Raw genomic sequence first — 12,321 nt, forward strand, 5'->3', positions numbered from 1 at the left:
CTATTGATTGTGTGAAACCAGTCTATTTGCTTTTAAACTCTGATTCACCTAAACCCAAACCAGAGACTTAAGGACAGTTCAGCAGAACAAATGTGCTACCTAACTCTCTACGACACAAGTTGTCACAAGATCAGACATACATGTAAACTTCTCAAAGAAACTTGCTTCTTTCATTACACTTTAATTTTTTTTTTTTAACTGTCCTTGTAAGATGTTTAGTGTAATTTCATTTTTATATGTGTGCATTATAAGCTAGTCATGTGCTGAATCACATTTTGATCTCTTCTAAATTGATATCCTAATTTCATTATTAAGGGGGGACCCTTGACAGTACAGATCCTTTGAAATATTTTATGATTTGATGTCATTTTTTTGAGTTGCCATTAACGAAACTGGGGGGGGGGGGATTGTCGTGATAATGATAAAGAGTATGCCTGGCACTCGTGTTGCTACTAATACATACAACAACTCTATGGAGAAGTTTCGTAAAAGCATAAAATGAACAGAAATCATCTGTCGAGTATTGCACATTTGATGTCTTGAAATAAAAAACAATTTTTATCATGTATTATGTCCTATTAAATGCAGTGAGAATATTTTATGTGCTATGGACAACACAGATTGTCATCCAACAATATTTGGTCAGCAGCTCTATTAACTATTCTAGTTTTCTAAATAAATCTCCTATTCATTCACCAACATGATTTCAAATTTCAACTCTTATACCAGTCTGAGATAAGTTTCAGTTTCATTACCTCCCCATTTGTATCCCCATAGGCAACTTCCAAATAATATTATAAGAAAGGAGAGACTTCAGAAGAAATTACCCAAAGTATAAAAAGGTCACTGAAAAATTAAAGGGAAAATGTTATATAACTAAAGTCATGAATAGTATAAATGAAATCTCTTACTATTAAAATGAGAAGGAATTAATCATTACAAAGATTATATGAAATATAGATGTTAAAATCATATAAATAGTGCTTCGATGACCTTTTAAAGTTATCTACCCTTACCTATAATATTAACAGAAAAATGTGATGTAAAAAATAAGTATAAATTAATTCAAAATACAATGAAAATGATGAAAAACTTTTAAACTGGTCTTGCACAAAAAAGTAAAATTAAAACCTTATCAAGATATTATAAATATAGTTAGTTTCTTTAGTAAATACCTCTTCCGATCCAATGCTCCTAAAATGATGAACACTAGCATGCTTGTAGAGATGTATTGTTTCCTTTATCATAACTAAAGGATGATGAATAAATTCAGAAAAATCACTTTCACATGCAGGATAAATAACTTTGATGTTAACACCTAAAACAAATATATATAAGCAGAAATGTTAAATTGGGTGGAAAAATTATTATTAGCAAAATAATTATATTAGAAGTTGAAACCTATTTAAACATACACAAGTTACAAATGAATAAACTGATTCACATGATATTATTACATTAACAATTCAGTAAAACTGAGAGTTTTCCTCTCTTCAAAACCTGAAATCCGAATGGGGCAACATTTCATTTTTATTGCATTGTTGTTGGGTCAGATTCCTTTTTAGATGCTTTAGTTTTTCTTGAGATGCGAGTTGTTAAATGGTCATTGGGAGATTAAACAGTGTTGTTTATTACAATATGTCTAGTAGACAATTCAATGACATTGTTAATTCAAAGGCTATTTTTAAGCATGGGACTGAAGAATGTAATAAAAAAAGAAAGAGAAATAAAGCACACTTTTAATTACATCAACATATCACTGCAAAGAATTAATGATACTCTTCTGTTATCAGGACCAGATTCAGAAATGTACAAGGTGCGACACAAAAAAAGTGAGACTGGTCCTAATAAATCATTATCAGTTCTCCATGACATTATCACCTTCAAAGTAGTTCCCTTCAGCATTCACATACTTCTGCATTCGGTGCTGCCACTGCTGGTAACAGTTCTGGAACGAGGTTTTTGGAAGGCCCTTCAGAAGATTTTCCGTTTTTGCCTGAACCTCTGCAGCTGAGGTAAAATAGGTTCCCTTTACGTAAGATTTAGCTTTAGGAAATAAAAAAGAAGTTGCATGGAGCCAAATCAGGTGAATAAGGAGGATGCCCCATCACAGTAATGTTCTTCCTGGTCAGAAACTGTTTGACAGATGTGAGTGGCTGCATTGTCCTGGTGCAACAGCCATCCATCACTCCACAACTGTGGCCTTTTTTTTTTTTTTTTTCTAATTTTTTCACGAGGTCTTTTAGTACTTCAATGTAGTAGTGTTGATTAATAGTCTGACCACTGGGAACCCATTGTTGGGTGCCCTCTTGGGCACCCAGCACATTCATCATGATTGAATGGGTTCCCTGGTCAGACTATTAATCAACACTACTACATTCGTCCAGCACGTTCATCTTCCACACCATCCCTTCCCCCTAAAATCCACTTATGCCATTCAAACACATGTGCATGAGGCAAACTTTCATCTCCATAAGCCTAGCTTAACATTTAAAATGTTTCCTCCATGGCTGATTTCTGAAGTTTCAAAAGAAACTTGATGTTGATTTGCTGTTCGTTTTTTATATTAGACATTTTCCCGGCAGAATGCAGTTGCACGTGTTCACTCAATGATGCAGTACTCTCCACTGACGTGGTTGGTTAAGTCGAAACTTGGTGCATGGATAGAGGTGTGTGGCATGATGTCACGAAAACAGATGTTGCCGAACTCCACTTTGTTTTTAAGCTATACACACTTACCGTAATTTCCGGAAGAAACGCCACAGCGTTTACGTGTTTAAAATTTAAGTTTTCAGTGGGTGCAGCATTTAGGTGCACTAAAAATAAAATATTTCCTATGATGGTCACTGTGCATAGTTTGAATAACCTTGTCATTGTACATAGTTTTTATGGCTTTGTCATTGTACATACACTGGTGACGTTCCCACACAAAAGACCACTCAGTTGCTTTTTGCGAACATTATTTTATTGTGTTTACATTCTTTCCCTTGAACGGACCTACATGCCTTATTCACCCTAAATGGGATCTCAGAACAATAACATTCTTCCCCCTTTCAAATCAGCATTCTCATCAGTTTGAATAGTCTCTCTCCTCTGCTATTTGCTGAATCTTCCAGGACCCATCCTCTCCCCACCCCTGCCTTTTCTGCAATTTTTTTTCAAAGGCGGACACGACTCCACCTGCCTCGCAATAACAAACTCTGACGTATTTTCTCTTCAGCATGAATCGATTTTTCTTGGCATTCTGCCAGATACAGATCCCATCAGTTTGGGTACAAGTACCTGTTGGATAGTTTTTAAGTAAGAAGGGAGCAGAAATTTTTTAAAATGGCACCTAAATGGCACAAAAGCTATACTGCTGGTTTTAAGCTTAATGTAATTTCACGTGCTGAACAAACTGGAAATAGAGCAGTAGCTCGAGAGTTTGAAGTGGACGAGAGATGTATTCGACGTTGGAGAACTGAAAAAGAAGAACTTAAAAATATGCCACAACAGAAACGAGCCAAAAGAAGTGGTGTAAGGTAGCCGAATCTAGAGGACGACCTTGCAAACTGGATAAAGGAGCAACGAGGAAAGGGAATGGCAATTTCAACTGTAAAAATTCGCTTACAAGCAAAATTTATAGCAAAACAAATGAACATAAATGATTTCAAAGGAGGACCTTGCTGGTGTAGCAGATTTATGAAAAGAAAAAATATTTCTGTGTGTACTAGAACAACAGTCGGGCAACAATTACCAATGGGTTGGCAGGATAAAAAGGCATCTTTTCTAAAATATGTGACAGATATTATTGACAAAAAAAAACTTCTTCGGTCACAGATAATAAATATGGATGAAACGCCATTAGCTTTCGACTCTCCTGCAAACAGAACTGTTGATGAAACTGGTGCAAAAACTGTATCTGTGCTTTCAATGGGGCATGAAAGAACATCATTTACATGTGTGTTAGCTTGTGCTGCAAACGGTGACAAGCTAAAGCCGATGATCATTTTTAAACGAAAAACTATTCCGAAGGGAGATTTTCCTAATGACATAATTATTTGTGCAAACGAGAATGGCTGGATGTATGAAACAATCATGCATGAGTGGCTACAAAAAGTTTGGCAGTGTCGTAAGGGATCTTTTTTCTAACCAAAAAAGGTTATTGATAATGGATTCCATGCTTGTTCATTTACTTGAGTCAGTGAAAACCAGATGTCAAAAATTGTCTATGACCGTAGCAATAATTCCTGCTGGTTTAACAAAAATCTTACAACCATTAGATTTGTCAGGTAATAAATCCTTCAAAGCTGAAGTCCGAAAGCGGTGGGAGTGTGAGTGAAGGATTGCATACGTATACTAAAAGCGTATACCAAAGCATCTTATGAAGAAGTTGCAAAGTGGGTAGGAAGTGCGTGGAAATCGGTAAAAACATTGTCAATAATAACAAGGTTCAAAGAAGCTGAAATTATATCCTTAGATAAAGAGACTGTAAACCAAGAGGATGAATGTGACGATCTGGAAGACATGGACTTAGATCAGGATTTACTAAATCTTTTTAATTTAGATAGTGAAGAATCAGATTTTGATGGCTTCATATGATGTATAGGCTGCAATTCCTTTTGTAAGTAAAATTTAAAATTTCCTTTTGTAATCCAAATTAAATATTTAATTGTTGCAACATTTTTTATAATATAGTCCGAGTATTACAAATATGGACTTCTTTAGTGGGTAAATATAAGTATATTCGTGAACGTAAATATATTTTCAACATTTCTTCTTACCTTTAATTTATTTTTGAGTTATGGTTTCATTTCGTGCATTCTTCTTAACTGATATGTGATATATCAGGACGCATGTTGAGATTTTGCATCTATACGGCCCATGACAATGTCACACGCAATTTAATCTATTGCGGCGTTTCTGTGTAATTAAAATTTTTTTTTTTTTGAAATTTTTCTTGAGTGCTGTGTTTACGCTGATGCGGCCTTTCTTCTGGAAATTACGGTAGTCTCGTTTTTTTGGTGTCACGCCTCGTATGTATATATGCATGTATGTGTTCATGTATGCATGTGTATGGACGTATGTATTCATGTATAGCCTGCCTACCACTCTCTTCTGAATTATAATAACTCCCAGATTATCCATACTTGCCAACCTATGACACTCAAAAATCAGGAGTTTTTTTAAGAAATCGGGAGATTTTTCACAATGTTAAAAAGACTTTTTAAATGAGGAAAATATAGTTTTTAATAATGAATTAACTTTAAATAGTAACTAATTCTTAAATGCAAGCAACACAAAAATACCTTACACATAAAAAACATTTTTATTACTTGCATCGTTTAAAAAAACAAAACACACACACACACACACACACACAAAAAAAAAAAAAAAAACTTTAATCAGTTTTAGTCAGTATAAACAGTGGCAGATTTTGCTTTCTTTAAGAAAGAAACTTCATAATTTTGTTCATAGCACTTGCAACGTAGGCCTGCTTTCACTAATAAAAGTTTTCTAATGTGTCATCACTAATACAGTCAAAAGTCGTTAATTCGGAATGATCTATAATCCGGACCTCAAAACTAAAATCTTTCGGTGCATGCGCTGCGTTGACACATGCGCATAGGCGTTTACGCGTGCGCGTAAGACCTTTTATGACTGCGCATATGAGTGTGCGCAAGTGCAGAATACGTTTTCGCGTGCGCGTTTTATGTATAATCGACGTATAAGCTAAAATTATCTAATTATCTATTTCAGTTAATGTTGATGATTGCGTTGCTCCTTAATTTTCGAATTGGATCCGGCTTATTATTTTTTGCAGACTGTAAGAGCAATTTTATAAAAGTAAGCTTAAACTTTCGATTATATCAAATAGAATTTCCGATATATATACGGTAATATGTAAAGGATCTAAAGCGAAAGTATGTTTTGAAATCTGAAATCTGTTTATCAATTTCACGCTGCTCGGCGGGGGGAACGCCGCGGCGGGCGCGTAATGAATTGGAAGTTGATCTGTCAGCACTACCCTTATCTTCAGCGCAGATGTTTTTATTTTATTTGGCTTATAATTCCTTACCAAATGTAGTATTTCATCTCGATGTACTCCGTCTTTGATATGATTTAAAACAAGTTCCTCGTCATTATAATTCGCTTCCGATAGCGAAGAAAAGTGACAGAGGTTATTGAAAACGAAAAAATTTTGATTGACAAATTAGTCGGTGTTCTCGACACAGCAATTATAGGACTTGAACAGCGGAACTTTGTAACTGAACAAGAAATTATGTCTGTTTAATAGAATTAAAGAGAAAGTATTATCACATGAAATGAAGCAAAACTTAAACAACTTACATTGAAAGAAATGTTTAATAAAGTAAACAAATAAATATTAAGCCTTTTCTTTTTGCAAATTTTGATACCCTTTAGATCATAATTGTTCTCTATTTCATAAATTACGGTTTCATATTTTTAATTTTAGAATTTCTGCATGCCATCTTATGAGATTTAAACTGATGATCTACAATCCGGAATCGCCGAAGTCCCGACGAGTCCGGATTAACGACTTTTGACTGTATTAGATCTAAATTTAGTCCTCGTTTTCGCAACAACACTGAAAATCCTCTCGCACTCTGCATTACTATGGGGAACTGTCAAGATGGCCAACATAATTCTAGACAGTTCACTATATTTTTAAATTCCATCAGCATCTTTCAGTTTTCCAATTAAACTCCATTGGGTGTCAATCCTAGCTGATTTTATAACTTCATCCAAGTTTTCTAATTGTAAACTGCAGTTATGCAGCTGTTGCACCTGTTTCAATTTTCCCTCCTTTTTAGAACTTTCAAGATAATAATAAATATCAACAATGTGTTCATCCACATTTATTGGTAAAGAAGCTACTCCTTTTTCAGCTCCTAAATTTAAGAGGTGACAGGTGCACCTCATAATCTGCAAATCTGAATTTTCCTTTCTGAAGATGCCTGTAACACCTGTCTTCAAGCCTACCAATATTGGTGCATTTCCGGCACCAAGTGCTACGCAATTATCCAGAGGGACTGCATTTTCTTTTAAAGTTTTAATAATTAGCTGTGCTATATTAAAGCCTGTTGAATGTCCTTCTAAAGTGGGGACAGAAAGTAAACTGTACTCAACTTCTGAAGACTCTGGATTAAAAAAAGAAACAACAATTGGATACAGTTTTGAATCGGCATTATTGCTTCCATCCGTAAAGAGGCAGAACGGAGCTGTTTTAATGCAATCAATAACTGAAGATTTATTTTTCAAATCCATTTCTTTAACAATTGCACCTCTTTTGGTTCTTGCACTTAAGTATTTCTTAGCAATTTCACTATCGGGAAACATTTTTCTAAATAAAGCTGCAGCATGATCCGATGCATTCAGTGGCAGGTTGTGCTCCAGTAAAAAGGCAGAACAGACATTCTGCCTTTTTGGTCCTTTGACATTTTGACATTTTGGTCCTTTGTTTCCGAAGAAAAATTTAATTTTTCGTTTTTTTTTCAAAACAACTCATGTTGCTCTTGTGTTTTTGTGTACGCACATGTTTGAGAACATCCCCCCTTCCACCATGCGAAATCGAAAAATCGCAACGACAGGCGGTACACATCGCAAATTTATTACATTTCCTTGAGGAAATAATGGAAGGAAAGTCAACTGTGTACGATTTTTGAAACGTACACGAGTATTTCACCTTTCTCGCAGACATAACAAAAGATAATAATTTCTAAAACTATTTCCCAAGGCACGTGTACTCACTCAGGACAAAATGACCGAAATAACTAAAGAACATCCAAATAACAGCTTGTTTTGTCCTCATTGGCTAATATATGCCAGATGACACGCAGTGGAGCACGATGCCCATTGGAGAACTGGAGAAGGACGTTTCTGGATACATATATGCTCTCACTCACAAAGCAGAAGTTATCTAATTCACAAGGTTTTGTTTTAGATATAATCTAGAGAAAATTCATTTGCTTCAGATGTCCAAAATCACTTTTTTTTGTTCATATAACAAAGTATTAAGCCAAGTTCAATAAAAATCGTGGAAATTTTAAGAAAAAGTCGGGAGAAATATATTGTAAATTGGGTTGGCGAGACAGCGGTCGAAAATCGGGAGAGTTCGCAAGTCTGTTATCCTTATCATCCATCTACAGCCCTCCACCGGAAGACATTAGCAATGCAGTAGATAGTATAGCAGAAATACACAAAAAACATACTACCGTTCCTCATGTAATAAGTAAAGACCTAAATGCGTACAACGTCATTTGGGGATACCCAGATACCTCACTGAAAGGAACAGCGTTAGAAAAATTTATAATGACATCCAATCTACATTTAATAAATACTCAGAATGCCCCACCGACGTTCGACAACTCGTACAACAATGGATGGCCTGATTTAACAATAGCTACGCAATAAACTGCGTACATTAACAAAGGCTTTCTCGGATACCCTACAGAGTGAAGAAGAAGTAATAGACCAAATAAATAGCCCAGAGGAATTAGACACTTATACAGATCATCTCCTCTACACATTGGGGCCCACCAGCGGCCGAGCGGTAAAGTCGCTGAGCACTGGTAGTTCGGTCCGAGGTTCAAATCCCGCGAACGGGAGGGCTGCATGGGTGTTTTCGTGGTTTTCCCCATGTGTAACATGTATACGAGCCAGTTTCCCTTAGAAAGTTCTCCACAAAGGCATCCCTCCCCTTAGGCAGATAGCCCTAGCGTGCTTTGCCATAATTAAATACACACCATCTCTACACATTGCGATGTATTTGCGACCAGCTCCTGAAGACTCGCACTGCTAAACGCATACAAAGCATATGTTGGTGGACTAAGGAATTACGCCAATTACGGCAAAAGTGCAGAGCCTTACGTTGGCATCTCAGAGGTGTAATGGACGAAGCCACCAAAATGGCACTGCCGACTACATTCCGCAGGGAAAGAGCGCATTCTAAAAAATGCATACTACATGCCAAAGTCAATAACTGGCGGAAATTTTGCACAGCTAATACCAACATCTATGGAATCCTGCATAAACTAACTACAAATAAAGTTTATGAGCCCGACCAGCTTTATGCGCAATCAGCCAATAACTCACACACCACCAATCTTGCAGAAACCACAGAATCTGCTATCCTTAATGCAGTCTTCCCATAACCCGGATGATGACTCAATAGAACAACAGAAGATACGGGACAACCATTCCATTCCTAACACACCAGATGACATTCCCTTCGACTCAGCTGAAATACAGCAAACCTTCCGTTTTCTTCCAATAAAAAAGGCTCCAGGACCAGACAGTCTATATTATGCAATAATAAAGGTGGCTTACACATCCTGCCCTACCTTCTTTGAGAAATATTTCAGCAAGCTCTTAAAATACCAGATCTTCCCAACTGCTTTCAAAAAAGGAGAAGTGGTCCTGTTCCTGGAGAAGCAGAGGTCCCCAGAAGACCCAAGCTCGTTTCGGCCAATTTGCCTACTTTCGTCTCTGGGAAAAATTTATGAAAAATTACTGGTAAATAGACTCAAATTCCATCTCCAGCAGACCAACTTTCTCAGCCCACGGCAATATGGGTTCCGAACTTGCTTCTCAACCACGCATGCCCCAAGTCATCTTAAAGATAGCATACAAGAAAATAGAGGCAGAAATCTTCACACGGCATTCATATCCCTGTATAACAACAATGGCCTCACCATCAAGCGGCAGGAAAGAGGGTGTCCACAAGGCTCTTGCGCAGGTCCGTTGCTTTGGATAATCACCTTTAATTCCATACAACATGAATGGCCCTTGCACACAGATATCACAGCATATGCCGATGATGCAGCCCTCCTGGTGTCTGGCCACACAAGAGATGAACTGGAATGGATTGCAACAGAAACCTGCTCAATATTCACGGACCTATGCAATAAACTCAAGTTAACCATCTCTCGGCAAAAGTCCACAGCCATCGTAATTCCACATCCTGGCACAAATCCCACAAGACGTCCATGCATAAAGCTACTGGGCAAGAACTTAAAAATAACGAAGACGATTAAATATCTAGGAGTCACTTGGGATCAAAGACTCACTTGGTTATCCCACCTCCAAGAAATACGTACAAAACATCGACCATTGCAAGAAAAGCTAGGCAATTTCAAGGGAGAAATTGGGGACAAAATCCCCATATCAGGAAACTATTATATCTGACAGTGGCAGAGAGAATAATTCTCTACGCAGCAGTCATATGTCACAACCAATGAGCAGCCGAAAGACCAAGCTATTGACCACAATTCATCAGCCTTTTGCACTAAATATCTGCGTAGGTTATCGCACAACAGCGTCCAGCGCCACCAAGATACTTGCAGGCTTGCTGCCATTACATAAAGGCAGAGGCTACCTATGTATGAATCATCCATCATAGACAAGATGCCACATATGCAGGAATTACGTTCAGCACAACAGACTATGAACTCCCTGGCAGTGTGCAACACATCCACTCTGCTATCAAAGGTAGAGGGATGCATGTCAAAATCCAACATGAGCATTCACACTCCAGACAACACACTTCTCCTGCGATCACACAACTGTTCACTGATGGATCAAAACATGATAATGGAGTGGGCTGCGCGTTTGCTCATTACAAACATGGCAGACTAGTAAAGGAATGGAAAGGACGTCTCACTGACAGCAACAGTATCTTTCAAGCAGAGGCACTAGCAATACTGAAAGCGCTACAACATGCCCTTAACCTTACCCTTACCAATGCGACTTTCTTCACGGACAGCATGTCAGAGCTACATGCACTCAGAGATCATCACCACACTTCACCCATCATCACATAGATATTCAGCAACTTCTGTGCAATAATCATCAAGCCCGCTTTAACATGGTATGGGTGAAAGGACATTCCGACAACGAAGGGAATGACGTCGCAGACCGACTGACTGATGAGGCTGCCAACAACATTCACGCTCAAACTATAAAAGCCCCTACCCCCGTCTCACACCTCAAGAAAATTCTGCGTAATAGCTGTAAAGAAAAGTGGCAAGAAGAATGGGATAGTGGCGACACAGGCAGTTGAGTTGAGTTGAGTTGAGAGCAGAATCTGGATACCTGTGCGGCTTACTAAGACTATTCGGGTCTAGCCCAGGTTCCGCAACTATCCGGGACAACACCTCATGGGGCCTATAAGGGAATACATTGGTGCTGTATACATGCTTACATAGTTCATAACATATGCTTAATTACATAGTTCATAATATATGCTTACATAGTTATATAGTTCATAGTACATGCTTATGTACAAGTAGTTCATAATACATAGATTTTTCATAATACTTGCTTACATAGTTCATACATATACATGCTTACATAGTACATAGTTGCTTACATAGTTCATAATATATTGAGCCTGTTACATAATACATACATAGTTCATAATAATTTTCATTGGCCATAGTACATACATGTTTCATAATATATTGAGCCTGTTACATAATATATACATAGTTCATAATAATTCTCATTGGCCATAGTACATACATGTTTCATAATATATACAGTGGGCCGTAATACATACATGTTTCATAATATATACTGTTCGATGTTATGCAAATTGTATTTCTTTCTTTGTACCGAGGAGCGGCGCAGACGCAAATTTGTTAGGTTTTTAAAGCTCACGGTTAGAGCTTCGAGGTTGCTGTGAATTACTGGAGTTTCAACTAAGCGGAGGTTCTTCTGAGTTTGTGTTGGTAAGCCGCCACTGAAGTCGGAGTTTGTGTGGTCTTCGCCGTTCCTCAACTAACTTACTATTTGAAAGTCAATAAAGAAGTTTCGGTCAACGTTAGGAGTCTGAGGTTTTTTGAGTTCTATACTGAAGTAATATCAAGTTAATTTACAGTCCACTATTTTTAAACAACGGAACGTACATGTGTTATGGTCCGTCAGCTACGGAGTCGCAGTAAATTTGGTGAGTCAGTGTGTTTTTTTATCTTTCTTATTAGATAATGGAATTTACAACGCTTAAGACTAAAAAGCGTGTAGCTAAAGCTAAGTTAAGTAAACTGAAAGAGAAAATTGCAGTGACTTACGATTCTGCTGATGTTGATCAGTTAGAACTTTTTAAATCTAGATTAAATGACTTAATGACCGAACTTTCGGATATTTTTATTAACATATTTGTAGTGTGTGAAGAAAAAGATATTGTTGTATTTATAGAAGAACAACAGGTCATACAAAATACTGTTGATGAGTTAATTTTAATGCTAACCAGAGTTAAGAATGTTAAAGACATTAGTGTGGAAACTAAATCTTGTGAAATAGCGAGTATACGCTTACCTA

At 37.2% G+C, this 12,321-nt stretch overlaps 1 protein-coding gene across 1 annotated transcript in view; it reads right to left on the minus strand.

Moving 5' to 3' along the window:
- LOC118188497 (m7GpppX diphosphatase-like) overlaps nt 1-12,321 on the minus strand; it is a 59,284-nt gene that overhangs the window by 27,934 nt on the left and 19,029 nt on the right. The window contains exon 2 of the mRNA XM_085820763.1: nt 1,176-1,318. Coding sequence (XP_085676889.1) covers nt 1,176-1,318 — 143 coding nt within the window. The remainder of the gene's footprint in view (nt 1-1,175; nt 1,319-12,321) is intronic.

This window comes from Stegodyphus dumicola, chromosome 7, assembly GCF_044657685.1.
Source record: "Stegodyphus dumicola isolate Sdum_Otavi_A_Nest chromosome 7, ASM4465768v1".
Taxonomy (NCBI): Eukaryota; Metazoa; Arthropoda; class Arachnida; order Araneae; family Eresidae; genus Stegodyphus; species Stegodyphus dumicola.